Raw genomic sequence first — 17,926 nt, 5'->3', positions numbered from 1 at the left:
ATTACTTATGAAAATCACATCACATAGGGTCCTTCTGCCTCAGTACTGCATGCTTTTTACCTCATTATATTGTGGATATTGTACATACTAGTCTCCCCAGCTAGACATTGAATTCATTGGTATCGTGTCTTAAGCATCTTTGACATCTTAACACCTGGTATGTATAGTGGACAAACAATAAATGTCCCTAGAGTAAAGCATATATGGGTTTGTGTCTAGGATCCTGAACATCAAGAGCGGTACAGAGGTCTCCTTTTTAAAAAGTGTTAAGGATATTTATGACTATTTTTCTGTGTATATGGAAGAGGCTAGAAGTAGTATTTAAAATATTCTGTGAAGAATCAAGAAGACTGAAAGAGAAATGGAACCCACCGGTAAATAGTTTGAGAGACTAATAAAATATATACTACATATTTGTTCTGTTTGCTCATTTTTTTTTTAGAAGCCAGAAATAAATAGTTTTAAGAGAATTTTACTTTTCATCTATACTACAAAATTAAAATGCAGACTATTATAGGTAAAACTTGTCACTTTCACTTTTTACACCAATAGAAAAGCAAATGAAAATTACACCTATTTGTAAATTAATACATACCAAAGTTGTAAGCATATATAACTATGGGTATGTTTATTCAACAATTTTTTTGAGTGCTTACTCTGTGTGAAAAGCAAAGATACAAAATAAATAGTCCCTGCTATCTAGGGGCTGTAAGACTGACAGAGACAAAAATGTAAACTGTCAGTTGCCTAGGGGCTATAATAGAAATGTGTGGAGACTCACAAAAATGATTGTTCTTTGTGAGCGAAGTATCTGTGTCCTAAGTTAGTTGTAATATAATTAGAAGTTTCTCTTTTGTACTTTCATTGTTGCTGAATAATTGATTGATTTACCATATTTGTAGGCTTATATCCTATCTGTTCTTCAAATAAAGGATTTCATTCCTTTATTGTATAAAAGTGTATTTTGTTTAGTTTATGAATGTTGAATTTTATCTTACGGATGTATAGGTTCTTGGGACGGTGAACAGTGGAAAAGAGCTGTTATTTTTATTATTTAGAAGAACAACTTTTAGATAACTTCCCGTGCTACCTGAGAGGAAAATTCCCTTAGTTACTGTGAGCATTAGAATTTCATGATAATTTTTTCTTTGAGCTCAAGATTCCACTGAAGACTGATAGAATTAAAGGAAGAATTTATTTTCCTCTGCATTTCTTGTTGCCACAGTGCTTGATTGTCATATTTCCTATTATTATTCATCTCTTAGAATAGTGTGGAAAGGATTTTTTTATTGGATGATGTTTTTCAATCTTTCTAGTTCCAGGATTCTATGATTATGTTTTATGTAAACTTGGCCTTAAGATGCTGGTCAATGGTCTGATTCACTTTAATTTTGTACTGGCTAAATGGTAACAGACTGGCTATGTAGAAGCAGTAAGAAATAGCATGTATCTCAATGAAAAAATAAAATGTCTTTTCTCATTGATTTATTATATAATTGAATACTAACCAAAAACTAACCCTTGATGTTCTAGTTAGTATGCTGCCCTAACAAGTCCCAGAACTTTCAGGTCCTGATACTCTTCTGATTCCCAGAAGCACTAACATTTCAAGTTTTTGTTTTTGTTTTTTTACTTTTCATGAGTTCAAAATTCTCTGAAGAAGAATGTAGTAGAGGGAAAAAGGAAAAAGAGGAATTGAATTTTTTTTCATGTACTTTTTTTTTTAATGTTTAAGGCCATCATCAAATGCTTAGAAGATCGGGGATTTTTCATTTTACTTACATCATCAGCCTTAATATCAGAAACAAGTAAGGACAAATTTTTTGAATAAAGAAATTTTTTTCAGTTTGCTTATTTTTGTTTTAAAAGTCAACAACCTAACTTTCTTGTTTTTATTTTGTGTAGATAATGGAGATGAACAGATGGGTCTACATGGGTTGCATTTATTCTGTTCATCCCTGTCAACAGGTAAGGGCACAGTGACTTACAGTTCACTAAATCTGTTGGCTTTTTTCAGTCCTCGTCTACGAGGTTCAGCAGCACATGACCCTGTCACCTATTTTCTTCTGTTCAGTAATTCTTTTCCTTAATCTCATGATTGTTCTTTGTCACCTTTACAATTTTAGCCTTCCATTGAGCTTCACACCCAAATATCCACCTATCTTTTGACATTTTCACCTAGATGTCGCAGATAGTCCTTACTCAGCATGTCCAAACTGAATTCATTTGTTATTGAACAGTAGTAGCTAGGAGATGCATTTCTCATAGTCTAACAAGTAAGTAGGTCTTACAGCTTTCACAGGTGCAGGTTCCTCTGTTTGGACTTGATCAAGTGGTGTTGACTGCCAGGACCAAAAACTAACTCTTGGCAAAAATATATTACTCATTATATAAGCAGATGTAAGTATATCTGTGATATTAAAATTTCAGAGGGCAATTAGGGGAAAAGTTTTTAAAAATCCTCTTGGAGAGGTGGTGGGTGGGTAATGAATACCCATGTAGCCTATTCTTACAGATATCTACCAGATTTCATTTTAAATATGATTTCATTGATTCCTGCCACCATTCTTCCCTCAATGAGGAGTCCCCAAGTATATCAACATAATTTAAATATTTTCATTATTTTTCCCCCTGCCTTTATACTAATGTATCCCTACCACCTCACAGTGCTAGGCATCTAGAAAATAATAATTGTTTCTTTAACAGTTATTAAAAATGTAAGTAGATGGTCATTTCTTCCTATTATAGGAGGGAATTTTCTTCGTTTTATAGTTATACTATGTATATTTTTAAAAAGTTGTATGTAGTATTTGTAAGACTATAACCAATACAAAAATGGGTTTTTAGAGTGGTTTTTTTTTTCTTTTTTAAAGAGGCATGTATTTATTTGTTTGTTTGTTTGTTTGTTTGTACATGCACTGGGTACAGTCAGAAGCGCGGTAGGGTGAGAGAATTCACCAGAGCCAGAGCGGGGAGCAGAGCAGGCAGAAGGACCGAAGTACACTGCTGAGGGGAGCATGGGGCGGCAGGAGAGGTCTGCGCGCCATGTGGGACCCTCCTCCGGAGGCCGGGGAGCAGCCGGGGATCAAACCGGCGCTGCAGAGGCTGTGGGCAGCTTCGCAACCCAGGAGGCCCCGGTTTTTTTTTTCTTAATTGTATTCAGTTACTCAAGGCAAAGAGCTGCACTTTCTTAGGCAAGAGTACTTTGGAATAAACAAAACATTTCCAGTTATAACAACCATAATGGCAAAAGCTGTTTGCATTTTTTAAGCATTTACTATTTAGCATTGTACTGTTTAGCAGCCCTTAAAATAGGTATTCTTATTACAACCATTTCAAAGATATGGAAACTGACTCTTAAATTTACCCAAGGTCTAATAGCTGATTCTCGAGCTGGCTTCTCGCTATCATCCCTATTGTCTCCCTCTTCTGTAAGAGTTGATTTTGCTCAAACAAGAATCATTAGGGGGGCCTCCTCGGTGGCGCAAGGGGTTAAGACTCAACTGTGAAGCTGTCTGCAGCCTCTGCAGTACGAGTTCGATCCCCAGTGGCCAGGGAGCTACCCACATGGCATAGCAGACCTCTGCTGACTCGCCCACTACTCCCCTCAGCAGTATACTTCAGTCAATCTGCCTGTTCTATTCCCCACTGTCTCTGGTGAATCCTCTCACCCCACCACACCTTGGGCCTGTACCCCAGTTCTTGTTTGCATAAATAAATCTAAAGAAAAAAAAGAATCATTAGAACTTGTACCATTCACTGTTTACTATTAAACAGCTCTGGGAGTCTTGTGTTGCAGTCCTCTTGTTCCTTGAGATTTTCTACTTAGGGTTATTCAAAGGTTATTTTATACTGAGGTTTTAAATTGAGTGGTACTTTAACGGACTTAAAATTTTCTTTTCTATACATTTTTTAAAAATATATTACAAATCATTGAATTCTGCCTTTCCAATTCTTTCTTGAAATAATGACGTTGTTTGGACAAATACTACTCTATTGTAAATTAAATTACAATATTGTTAGCAGTAAATAAGAACATTTTTTAAATTTTTCTGTCATTTGTTACTTTATTAATGATGAACTTCAAAGAAAGGAATTTTTATTTTCATGTCTAGTCACATTTCCCAGTATATTCCTATTTATCATTCTTTTTCTAATGCCTGTTTGAGTGTGAATATTTTTAGTAAGGAATAACTTGATGTTTCTTAAACCTGCAGTTAATTTTTCTTTAAAAAGAAAGGTATAGGGCCTCCCCAGTGGCGCAGTGGTTGAACACTGGGTTGCGAAGCTGCTCTACAGCGCCGGTTAGATCCCCGACCACCAGGCGAGAGTCCCACATGGCCGCAGACCTCTCCTGCCGCCCGCTTCTCCCCTCAGCAGTGTACTTCGTCTGTCTGCCTGTTATGCTCCCCGCTCTGACTCGAATTTTCTCACCCTCCCGCGCTTCTGACTGTACCAGTGCTTGTATGCATAAATAAATTAAATAAATAAATAAAATCTTAAAAGAAAAAAAAGGTATAAGTCACAATTCTGGTTAATAGGCTAAATAGGTTTTTGTTATTTATGAATCTTGTTACTAATAAGCTCTTAAATTTTTTAGGATTTTATACCCAGTTCTCAGTAACCTGACCTTTTTTTTTCTTGTACTATTTACTTTTGGTTATTGATTTACTGAAAAAAAATAAGCATTTAAGTCAGAGAGTTGACATTTCAGTCAGGAAGAGAAAGTTAAATACAGACAATTCAGTTCAGTTAATTAAAAATATTTTTTATTTCATTTGGTAAAGAAGGTGGTGAAATTAACACTAATTGTAACTGTGAAACTTGGGGGTTAGAAATTTATGTTTTTTCAGTTTAGCTGATGTTTATTGTAACTTCTAAAAAGAAATTGAAGTATTTAATGTAAAGTACAAATAAAATGAGATTTTTTTTTTTAAAGATTTATTTTTTTATGCATACAAGAACAAGGGTATAGGCCAGCGGTGTGGGGAGTGAGAGGACTCATTAGAGACAGAGTGGGGAACAGAACAGGCAGACTGATTGAAATACACTGCTGAGGGGAGCAGCAGCTGAGTCAGGAGAAGCCTGCTGTGCCATGTGGGCCACCTTCCTGGCTAGGGATCAAACTTGTACTGCAGTGGATGTGGATAGCTTCAGAGTGCTGTGTCTTAACCCCTTGCGTCACCAGGGAGTCCCAAAATGAGATAGATTTTAAAAGCAGGAAATAATTAAGTAGAAAGCAGATATACCAGCTCTCAAAGCTGGTACTGTGGTGACAGCACACTGAATTCACAGTGGGCTCCTGGTTACCTAAGGTGCTAGAAGCAAGTCTTCCACCTTTATCCTAACTTAGTGATTATATTTGAGTAATTCTTTTTCATGTGTGTGAGATATTTATATAAATGGAGAAACATATTAATTGTACCCGTAAGTCTTGTATTAATTGCCATTTAGGTTATCATTTGAAACACTCTGTCATGTTAAACTTTATCTTATTTAACTATCCCATAATTTTGTAACCTAACGCAGTTTTATAAAATTATAAAAACCTCAGATTTTTCATATGTGTATATATTTTTTAGGAATGAGAGACTTGCAAGTTGAAGATGATATCTCATTGAAGGTGGTACCTGTTTTACCTGCCCTTAATTGTGCCCTGCTGGAAGCAAAGAAATCATTTACTGAAGACGGAATCTGTTTAAACACATTAGTAAGGCATAATTTCCAAGAATTGCACAAGGCAGACAAAAATTCATTGACGGCTGCTTCTCAGGATGAAATTAAAGAGACTGCATTGTTTGACAAACTGTCCAATGGCTTTGACTTGGTTCCTCCAGCTGAAAAGTGCCCTTTACAGTCTTTAACTCAGTTGAAGTCATATCTTTCAGATCCTAGTGGTTACATTTTGGAAGTATCTACTACATTAGATTTGTTGACAGAGCATCCTCAGTCTCCTTGTATTTCTGATGGAATTTGTGATGCTGGATTTTCTTTAGTTATGACTCCAGATCCTGAATTTCTTGACTCAGAGGCAGAAGCCAGAAAAGAAACTGGAACAGAAAAGGATTCTGAAGAAACATTTAAAGCAAGGCAAGGCATGTTAGTTTCATTAAGTCCAGCATCAAATCTGAGAGTTCAGCCTAAGAGAAACGCAAGCACACTGTCTGTGGAACACAGTAAAACGGTGAACTTAAGCCTCTCCATCCCCAAAAGAACTCCTGCTGAAGCAGACAAGGGTTCAGAATATCCAACAACTCTAAAATTAGTCAAAGGACATTTTCCTCAGAAAAGAAAAAGAGGTAAGCGTGATTTATATTAAATGAACATTTGTAATGACTTGTATTCTAACATTGTACCTCTCTGTATCAGTATGGATTGTTGCTTGGAAGCATTGGTTAGAAGTTTGTTAGAAATGCCAGCATTTCTCTTCAGGTGATTTGTCTGTATGCTCAAGTTTGAGAACCACTAATGTAGGTAACAGATGAACAACTGTAAAATATCTTAAAAGCCCATTCATGAAAAGCTTAATTTCACTTGTAAGCTTAATTTCACTTAATTTCTGTATTTTTCCAAGAAAGATGGCTATCCAGGCTGTCCAATTTCTAAGCCCCTCCTTGGGGGAAGTCTTCTAAAATCAGGCACACTAGTAACAGCAAAGAGCAATGATTGCTATGATTGCTTGCCTGAGCATATATAGAAGGGGGAGGAAATACCTGGTATCTCCAAATGTAAAGCAGTCTGAGACAGAATTTCTAGTCCTTTGAACGTATCAGAATTTTAAACATGGTCATCTGGGTCCTGATACAGACCTATCTAAATATTGTACACTGACCTGTATACATACATACATACACACATACATACATACACACACACATACATACATACATAAATAAACAGGTCCACAGGTGGTTTTGATGCCCCCTAAAAGTTGAGTGAGAATCAGTGTCTCAAGCCATTTAGTGTCTAGTCAGATAAACTTTGTCAAACCGCATGACAAAATCATGATTTGGCTTAGAGTCATCTCATATTACATTTAGGTTTCTTCGTGTAAAAATAGGAACTATGTGCTTATAATTTCCCCATAAACAATGGTAGCCAAAAACCTATCATTTACCTGTTGTCTGGCAATTTTCACACTGTGCTGGCAGAGTTGAACAGTTGTGACAGAGACCAATTAGTCTTCAAAAATGAAATGTCTATCATCTGGCTCCTAAATAGTTTTGCAAACCTTATCTAGAGTATTTTGAATTTAGAAATTTTGGTACTCAAAGAGGAAGTATCAAATATATGCAAATCCCCAGGATTTCTAGATAATTAAGGTTTGAGCCTATGGTTTAACAAATAGTTATTATTGGCCCATTATAGTGTGAGAAATGGTGTGTGTGTGTGTGTGGTGTGTGTATGTGTGTATTTAGGGGGATGGTGGAACGTACAGCAATATAAAGCAGTAGTAATCAGACTATATAATTATTTACAAATTCCAAACCTATCATACTGAGTTTTTGCTTTATATGAACCAGCTTACTTTAATGTGTTGGATAAATTATCTATATTTCAACATATACATTGTCAATGTTTCTCAAATGTTTTAAATTATATCCACATAAGAAATGTTTATGTTATAGTCTAGAATACATGAAAATCCCTACACGACTGAAACAAAAATTTCAAAAATCATTTACCTTAACTGTGAAATAGATGCTGATTTTTTTTTTGAAAGATTTATTTATTTATACAAAATCTGGGGTACAGGCCAGAGGCGCGGGAGGGTAAAAGGATTCACTAGAGACAGAGCGGAGAACAGAACAGGCAGACTGACTGAAATACACTGCTGAGGGGAGCAGCGGGTGAGACAGGAGCGGTCTGCCATGCCATGTGGATATCTCCCTAACTGGCCAGGAATCAAACCCATACTGCAGAGGCTGCGGACAGCTTCACAGTGCTGCACTCAACCCTCTGTGCCACCAGGGAGGCCCAGAATCTGATATTTTCTGTTCTATTCTCTTCCACTTAAGAATGCATTCTGGTTGTGACTTATTAACATTATTTATTTACACTTTACTGGTGAATTACTGCCTGCAGTTTGAGAAGCATGGTTAGGTGTAAAGCACAAGAACAAAATACTCCCCACCAGGCTCACCTTATGCTCCGTGATTCTTTCCTTTCAGGACCTATATTGTAAGAGATATGCCTTCCTGCCTGTGTAGATGGTAGAAACTTTTCCTAGGTCTTGATCATCTCATCTTTCTCCTCTTAATTTAGTCTTAACTGGTTTCCTCTTGATTTAAATATTCTTCTTTATGCTAAAAACTATGGAAAATGTGAGTGGAGTGAGAAGTCTTGTTCAAAAAATTAAAAACCAATATGCTGCTTTATTATCTATAATAGTTTAGCATGAAGGAAATTAATCTTAGGGATTTTTTAAGCTACTATATTCTCTTAACCCCCTGTATTTCATTAGCAGTCATCACAATTTCTTAAGATGTTTAGTAATAAGTTTCTTGTTCTCAGTTAGAAATGTTTTCTGTAAAATGTAATTTTAAATATTTGCAAGTGATTCATATGTGATTATTTTATATGATATCTGTGGGTCTAAGTTTTTTGATGGAAACAGCTGAAACTATGTAAAGTTAAGAGGGGAATAGTTAACTTTTTTTAAGCCTTACAAGATTGAAATACTTTCTGTTGTGTTAGTAAGCTGATAGATCCAGTTTTATCCCACTTGCCTTTGCCTTTAACTATTTCCTCTCTTTGCCTCTGCCTTTTACTGAGCATTTGTAAGAGAGATGAACATTTTTTTTTTTTTTTGGCTTTTGCAGGTCTTTTATTGGGATTTACCCGGTACATGGCAGGCAGGGGTACTGGGGGGCCGAGAGGTTGGCAGTCCTCCCAGCCCCCAGCAAGTCTTCACTCTATCTGGGCTCTCCGGCATTCTCTGCTTCTCTCTCGGCTTCTGCTGCTTCTTTCTCGGCTTCTCTCTTTTTTTTTTTTTTTTTTTTAAATAATAAATTTTATTTTTATATTCCCCATACAATTGCAACCCCCCCATTCTGACCCCAATCCCTCCCCTCCCGCTCCCCACCCCCCAAAAAGTTTCTCTGGTTCATAGTTTTTTGTTGATTTTGATTTTCACTTTCTTATAGTTATTCATTTTCTTGGTCCCTTATTTAAGTTTTCTAGATTCCTGCTATGAGTGAGACCATCTGGTATTTTTCTTTTTCTTTTTGGCTTATTTCGCTGAGCATGATCCCTTCCAGCGCCATCCATGTTGCTGCAAATTGCATGTGTTTATCTTTTTTGAATGCTGAGTAATATTCCATGGTATATATGTACCACATCTTCTTGATCCAGTCATCTATTTTTGGGCATTTGGGCTGTTTCCAAAGCTTAGCTATTGTAAATGGTGCTGCTATAAACATAGGGGTGCAGGTGTTCTTTGGAATTGATGTTTCTGTGTCCTTTGGGTAAATACCTAGGAGTGGAATTGCTGGATCATATGGAAGCTCTATGTTTAGTAGGTCCAGAAAGAGAGATGAACAATTTTAATAGATTTGTAGGAAATTAAATCTGGTGAAGACTTTCTTCAGCATACCTTCCTTTTTATTCTCTTACAAGGTCATTTTTCTGGTGGTAGTAGGGCTTACATTTCTTAGGAGTAGTAAAGTGAAAGATGTAAGATGGATCTTTATGAATATAGAATCTCTTCTCTATATAGTGTGATTATTTTTTAATTCCGTCACCTTATGGGAGTGTATTGCTTTGGTATAAATTGAATTACTCCTCTCCCAATGCTGTGAACTAGCATACTCAGCCTTGTTTGCCACATCAGTCAGGAAAGATTATCAAGATATATGTAGGGCCTCCCTGGTGGCGCAGCAGTTGAGCGCTGGGCTGCGAAGCTGCCCGCAGCCTCTGCAGCGCCGGTTCGATCCCCAGCCGCCTAGCGAGGGTCCCACATGGCGCGCAGACCTCTCCTGCCACCCGCTGCTCCCCTCAGCAGTGTACTTCAGTCTGCCTGCTCTGCTCCCCACTCTGGTTCTGGTGAGTTCTCTCACCCTCCTGCGCTTCTGACTGTACCCAGTGCTTTTTTTAAATAAATAAATAAATCTTTTTTTAAAAAAAAAAAGATATATGTGCATATATATATTTTTAAAGATTTATTTATTTATTTATACAAGCACTGGGTACAGTCAGAAGCGCGGGAGGGTGAGAGAATCCACCAGAGCCAGAGCGGGGAGCAGAACAGGCAGAAGGACCGAAGCACACTGCTGAGGGGAGCAGCCGGCGGCAGGAGAGTTCTGCGCGCCATGTGGGACCTTCGCCCGGCGGCCGGCCGGGGATCGAACCGGCACTGCAGAGGCTGCTGGCAGCTTCGCAACCCAGCGCTCAACCACTGCGCCACTGGGGAGGCCCCTATTTTTTGTTACGTGCCTTGTTTTTATAGTTATTAATCAGATACTTTTCACTTGATAGACACTTAGCAAGTTGATATTTTTATATTTATATGAAATCTTAACTCTTGCTTTGTTAAAAAATCTTAATGAAATACGTCATTTTACATTTTACTCCTCATTACTAAAGATACTCCCTGAAAATAAACAACCCCCCCCTAAAATGAAAGAAAAAACTGGTAAATTATGAGCCCCCTACCCCTTAAAAATGGTAATTATGAGCCCCCCACCCCTTAAAAAATGGTGTCTTTTCTACATAAGGTGCTGAAGTACTGACTGCACAGTTTGTACAGACTACCATATTGGATAGGAAAACCCAAGACGCTCCTATTTCTAAAGATGTTCCAGTGGCAACGAATGCTAAATGGGCAAAGAAACAAGAGAAATCTCCAGTCAAAACTGTTCCAAGGGCTAAGCCATCTGTGAAGAAATCTCCACACAAACAGAGGGTAAATATAGTGAAAGACAATCAGAATCCCAGAATCAGAAAGCAGCCAGAACCTGGTAAGAAATACTCTTCCTGTAAATTTCAACACCACCATACAGATCTAATTGAGATTGTAAGATAGTGTATTGAAATAAGAACAGATGAAATCTACCAATAATTCTTGCTATATTCTTTAGTTCAGACAGTCACAAGACTAACTTGGTTTTCTACTGTAAATAAATTAGAAAAGTGCAAAGATTCATTCCGTCAGAAAATACACCCTATTGAACTTGAACTGTGTGAATTTAAAGTATAGTGGCCTTTTTAATGACTGAATGCAGAAGCAAATAGTATCTGGCAATATTGTTGTAGACCATAGTCAGCTATAAAATGCAGAAAGTCGTAAGTTTTTGTCCAAAGAGAATTGTAAACAGATTGCTCAAAACACTAATCCAGAATCTGTTTGGTTTTAAAAGGCATTAGTTTTATTTTAAAAGCAGTTTGGCTTTTTTTGCTTAAGTGAATAATAAAGTTTAGTTATATAAATAAATAACTGACAGTTCCTAGTTCTGTATTTCCACTGCTAGACATAGCCTCTTTACCTGAAAGTTCCGCTCTCACTGTCGACTTCTTCTCCGTGAAATGATCACACACCAGCTCTTCTGTGGTCCTTGCCCCTTCTTAACTTTCCTCTTTCCATGCATAGTTTAGTTCTTTCAGTCTGCAAAATCTGTAAATTTGACTTTATCTGCAGTATTGTGTTGTGTTGTTTTGTTTAAATTAAAGGAAGATTTACTTTTTCCATCGATTTTATTTTTTTATTTTATTTTTTTTTAGCTCTTTTCAAATCTCATGTTTAGTGGGAAATCAGAGAAAGAAACTATTGTTTTTGTTGGTTTGATAGAATTATGGATGAACTTACTTTTCTTGGTTAGTTTCTTTAATATTGTTTTATAACTGAATATTTTTTAAAAGCTCTTATGTCATTCTAAACCACATGGTGTAGTTTTGGTGTCCATACCAAATGTAAACTCTTCAGTTGTTGCTCAAGAGAATTCATAATATGATCTTGACCCCCACACATCCCTATTTCTCTCCTGCTCTTTTCTAACATGTACTTTCCTTGCTGGACGCTTGGTGTTACACATGCCTCACAGGCATTCTTGCTGGGGCGCGTATGCCCTCTACCCATTCAGATCCTAGTCAAGGTTGGAGTCCTGCCTCCACAGTTAGGCATTTCCTGATGTTCTGATCTTTACTGATCTCTTTTTTCCCCTTTCATTTCCTTTTGGGTCTTTGAGAACATTATAGAATTCGTAAGATTTTCTAATCCTTTGATGTCTTGATCCTGTCAGTTCCAATTAATTTGTAAGCATGCCCATAGACAAACATATAATGCCTTGTATTCTTAGCCATGACATTTGAATTGTTTGTACTGAGTTGGCTCTCAGATTTGTTGCCTGATTCATTAATGGGAGGAGGTGTACAATTGGTTACTGGCAGAAAAGTGAACCCAGAAAATGAATTTTCAAAGTAAATATTCAAAAATAGACTTTTTTATTGCAAATGTCTGTATATATTGTGCAGCCACATTGCAAGCTTAAATTTTAAGATTACCACCTTTTAAATGATCTCTTATTTTTCTTCCATTTCTTCTATTTCTTAATTGCCTATACAAATCTGTTCCATTTCTTACCCTTGAAGAATTATCAGTTTAAGAAAGAGCAGTCATTTCATTACTGAAACTGATCATTTTCTGTCCCTTTTAAAGTTTTCAGTAATAGTTTTTATTTACTGATTCTTTATGTTTTTTAATAGAACCAATTTGACATTGTTTCTATCTTTATATTTTAAAAGAGGTTATATCAGAATTGTGTTTTTAATTGCTTGAGTCTCTAATAAGTAAGCAGTTAAATGATTTGCTTGAGACTACATGTATTAAAATGAACCTTTTTTCTTTAATACAGTATTCTCTATATTAGACCTTATTCATAAGTGACATTTTTTTGTAAAACAAAAATGTGGAGGTCATGATATTAACAAAGATAGAGTAAAATTAGTATCAATAAACAATCAGATCCTAAAATGCATTCATGTTTCATATGCATGGGACTAATAGGATGATTCTCTGCTTTGGGTCACTCTCATCCACTGAGCTCCTGGGTTTATTTTAAACTGGACAATGGTTGAACGATTAATTTTACCCTCCCTCCCATACACACACCCTTCTCAAACTATGATGACTTCGAGTTTCTTTTTCTCCTTAAATATGTGTCATTGGCCTTTGCAGGAAGGTTATTATTTCAGACCCACTACTATTTATTATAAAGAGGAACACCATTGGCTTTTCTATCCATCTATCTACCTGCTACAGGGAATCACTGTCTAGTATTATTGTGAACGTCATCCTTTATAATGAATGCGTTTAAGAAGGCTGAATTCATGTCCTGTGAATGCTAAGTAAACCACTTGAAATGTCAATTTTCTGATTAAGGGCAAGTGATAAATTTGATTACCTGAAAAAAGGAGAATTATCAGTAGACAAAAAGATTTGCTGTTTTGCAAATAGAAATGTTTTCAGTGCAGAAAGTGAGATTTTAAAAGGTAATGAGTTGGTGATTTCTTTTACGACTTCTAATTTTTATTCATATCAAATTTAATTATGGTTAAAAATCTTTTAGGTGATTTCTCTTACATATTTGTTAAGGGGAATAGTTTCTAAGGAAGTGTGCACTTGAAACTTAGAAATTTGTGTATTCTCACTAGATTGTAAGCTCTCCAAGGGCAGGACTCCTGATTTCTTTGTTTGGTTTTTCTTTGTGTTTTTCTTTAGGTCAGCAATTTGTCTTATGTGTAATACAGCATTTTTTTTTTAAGATTTATTTATTTATGCATACAAGCAGGGGTACAGGCCAGAGATGTGGGGGTGGGGGTAAGAGGATTCACCAGAGACAGAGCAGGGAACAGAATAGGCAGACTGACCGAAGCACACCGCTGAGGGGAGCAGCAAGCAAGGAGAGGTCTGCTTCGCCATGTGGGAATCTCCCTGGCCGGTCGGGGATCAAACTCATGCCACAGAGGAGTCTGCGGATTGCTTTATAGTGCAGTGCTTAACCCCTTGCACCACCAGGGAGGCCCCTAGTACAGCATTTTTGAAGGGTGATTTCTTTTTAAATTAATGTGCACATATATTCATTTTTTTTATTTTATCTTAAGATTTTACAAGAACTGGGGTATAGGCTAGAGGTGCGGGGTCGGGGGAGTGATGAGAGGATTCACCAGAGACACAGTGGGGAAGAGAACAGAGAGACTGGTGGAAATACACTGCTGAGGGGAGCAGTGGGCAAGACAGGAGAGGTCTGTTGCGCCATGTGGGTAGCTCCCTGGCTGGGGATCAAACTTGTGCTGCAGAGGCTGCGGAGAGCTTCACTTTGCTGTGCTTAACCCCTTGCACCACCAGGGAGGCCCCACATATATTCAAGACTTGCTTCTCTGATAAACATTGTAGTAGATTTGAGAGTTGAAAGAGACCTTGGTTTCAATATAAAACCTATGTAGCATATCAAGAGGTTGTTTTTTTTTTTTAAGTATTTCACTTATCCATTGATTTTTCACTAAGTCATTATATGACAAAGAATACTATGAAATCAAATGCTGTGTTGTTTTTTTTTTATACTGAAGCCAAAGGAGAAACTGCTTCACAACTTCAATCAGAAATTTCATCCAGTGATCAAGCAGATGTTACTAGCATAAATACAGCTCAACCGGAAAATACCACAGTAGCGCAAAAAGATCTTCCTGACAGCTCCATTGTCAACTGTGACTCCCAGGCCCTGAATATGTTAGCTGACCTGGCATTAAGCTCTGCTCCTTCTACCACTTCATCATCTGAGCCTAAAAACTCGTCTGAATTACCACAAAATGATGCTTTGCTTTCTAAGGAACATTCTTTACGAGGTACATCTGACCATGAATATCATAGAGGAGTTAAAAGTCAAAAAGGTGGACTGTTACCTAAACCCTCTTCTGATAAGCGTGATTTGATGTCAGACACCACTGTGAGCCAAGAGGAAGAGAGTGTGGTTTCTCACAGTCCAGCTCCAATTGAAACCCAGCCTACACTTTCTGAGGAAACACTAGAAACTTCTGTTACAAGCCTAAGCTCTTTTGTTGCTCTGGAACATTCCTATGCTCTGCTCCTTGCAGAACATTCAAAGAAGCAACTACAGCAGAAAGGGGTACCAGGCTCTACCTTTGCCAAGAACACCACAAAAGGCCCTGAAGCAGGAACCCCAGTGGGAAAAGTAATGCCATTTCGGCATCAGCAGAGCACCTCCCCTCTGCAAAAGCTTTCTGAGGGCCCATTGCTAAAACGCAAGAGTAGATTGCTGTCTTCCAACCTAAAAGATTTTTATTGCTCACATACTGTGTTTAGCTGTGATGGATCCTTTAAGGTCACTTTCAGATGTGAAACAGAATATGTATTCAGCTTAGATAGCAAGTATACCAACAACCCGCTGGAGAAAACTGTAATAAGAGCATTACATGGGTAAGTATGAGTGACACTTGATGGAAGTGAGTGAAACTTCCATTGAGGTAGAGGTGGTGACGAGATACACTTGTACCAAATTTTGGGCATGGAGAAAAAAGTGTTGACTATCAATAATATAATAATGTCAAGGTGTTGTGTATACTGGAAAGAATATCAGGCTAGCTTTGCCTCTGTTGGTGATCAAATGGAGAACTTCTGCAAGATAATATTTATATGTGTAAGCAACTTTCCATTTTTGAGGGGCTCCTTTATAAGCCTGTGTAGTCTTTGAGTTATAATATTTAAATGAGATCTTACTGTTATAGAATAGGGAGGTATGGAAATGGTGCTTTAAAGACAGAATTCCCAAAGAAACATTTAGAGAAATACATATAGCTAGTTAAGTTTGCAGCTTGCTGAGTGCGTGCTTTTACATAGGGTTGTTTTATAAAACTTCCTTAAGAATGGGCCAAGGTAGCAATAGCGGAGCAGTCGAATACATGGCTTTGGAGTATGGATTATACCATATTTGAATCCATCCTCTCTCAATAGCTTCTGTGGCCTGAAAGTTCTGTAGGGGTCTCACTGAAATGCAAATTCTGACTCCGTTTGGGGTGGGGCCTGAGAGTTTACATTTCTAACACAGTTGCAGGAGATGTCAATGAAAGATGACAGTCTATAGCCAACACTTTGAAGTCTGGGTTTAGTAATAGTTAGATTATGAAGTTGCAAGGTAAATTAGGATTTTGCATGGCAAGTGGCTCATGCTAATAAACAGTAACCTACTAGCAAAGAATTGGTGGCCGTATGAAATAACATTCAGCTGTTATTGTCTATATATATCATTAAACTATCAGACTTCTTTGATCCACTTATAAGCTTATGCTCATAAAAGCATGCATTAAATTCCCTTTTTCTCATGAGAATAATTTCCCTAGCATGAGTCCTAATTCTGTAGCCTCTCTGACTCATCCCACTGTACCTCTCTGCTATCCTTTTGCCTGGCAGATGGCCAGAAATGGCATCTCCTTTTTTGATTTCAGATTTTCCAGAACTGTAATCGTAAATAGTATAGTTCTACTAAATTGCCATACAGATATTTTAATGTTCAGACTTTCCCAAATGTTAGAAGAGCGACACAAAACTAGAAATCAGTTAGCCAACTTAGCAAAAGCAAGGAGATGACGATTTTGGTCATTGCTGAAGTCATTAATCCCACAATAAGTGTATTGTGTTCAGAGAGAGTTTGTGTGGTAGAAAAGAAAAATGGTAGCCCAGGAGTTGGGAACCTTATGTTGTGGTTGTGATTCTGCCATTTAGGGCTCTAATTTTCAGTTCCCTTCTCTTGTCTTTGTAATGAAGGAATTAGATTCATTGTAGATTCTCTTATTAAATCAGCTTCATCTTATTGTTTCATGTTTGCATAATTTTTAAAATAACACAAAAGCAAAGATTAATAATGAAGGCACTTATGATAAGATAGTCAACTAAAATAACTGTTTCTAAATGATTTTTGGGTGTTATTTCTTTAAAATCTCAGGCCCTGGAACACTGATTTACCTGATAATGTGGAAGAAGTGAAGCTTTTACTTCATATGTGGGTAGCTCTGTTTTACAGCAATCAGAACAAAGTCATAAGGTCATCCCGACGAGTAGTAGAACACAGCAACCCAGCAAAATATGTGTCTATCAATAGCACATTAGAATCTTTTGAATTCAGTGAAATTGAGGAGTCTACCAGTGTGCAAAGGTGTTCTGCAGACCCTCTATTGGAGACTAATGTCACACCTGGAGCTTGTACGACTACTGTGTCCTTCCCTGAAGCTAACACTGTGCTTCCTCTCATTAAACTACCATCAGCAAAAGGCTTGGGACTCTGGGTTCAGAATGACCAGGAAGAAATGTTTGTAAGAGCGGACCATCCAGACACCCAAGAAAGCCAGAATTTCACCTATTCTTGTAATAATGAGGTAAGTGAAGCTGAATACTACAAATGCTGACAGTCTTTGAAGAAATGCTCATATTTAGTATGTAAAATCACATTCAGAATTTTAGACATTGGTTTCTCTTGGGAAAGTGAACTCTCTGGCTATATAAAAGTATAAATTATAATGCCAGAAACTTAGTTTTCATAGATGTCACTCCATATTGTCTATAGATATAACATATTGACCATCCTGATTGAAGAAACAGAAGTAGAACAAAACCACGGTGGTCAGATGATCTGGGAACTAACCATAATGGTCTCACTTCTTGTATAATTTGGGGTAAATGGCTCATTCTCTGATTTTCTTCTAGAATATTTTTTTTTTTAAGATTATTTATTTTGTACAAGAACTGGGGTACTGGTCAGAAGTGCGGGAGGGTGAGACAAGTCACCAGAGCCAGAGTGGGGAGCAGAGCAGGCAGATGAACCGAAGACACTGCTGAGGGGAACAGCGGGCGAGGCAGAAGAGGTCTTCTGCACCATGTGGGGTTCTTCCTGGTCGGCGGGGAATCGAACCAGCACTGCAA

General features: G+C 37.4%; 1 protein-coding gene across 1 annotated transcript in view; it reads left to right on the top strand.

Annotated features, from left to right (window-relative positions):
- The window catches only part of TASOR2 (transcription activation suppressor family member 2), a gene marked incomplete at both ends in the record, with an annotated part of 65,111 nt that overhangs the window by 32,417 nt on the left and 14,768 nt on the right, over window positions 1–17,926 (top strand). The window contains 6 exon segments of the mRNA XM_084254020.1: window positions 1,736–1,808; window positions 1,906–1,968; window positions 5,583–6,299; window positions 10,716–10,958; window positions 14,563–15,430; window positions 16,953–17,382. Of these exon segments, the coding sequence (XP_084110146.1) occupies window positions 1,736–1,808; window positions 1,906–1,968; window positions 5,583–6,299; window positions 10,716–10,958; window positions 14,563–15,430; window positions 16,953–17,382 (2,394 nt within the window).

This window comes from Talpa europaea (assembly GCF_964194135.1).
Source record: "Talpa europaea genome assembly, chromosome: 14".
NCBI classification, from domain to species: Eukaryota; Metazoa; Chordata; class Mammalia; order Eulipotyphla; family Talpidae; genus Talpa; species Talpa europaea.
The sequence above is the reverse complement of the archived record's forward strand: the minus strand, read 5'-3'. Positions and strand labels throughout refer to the sequence as shown.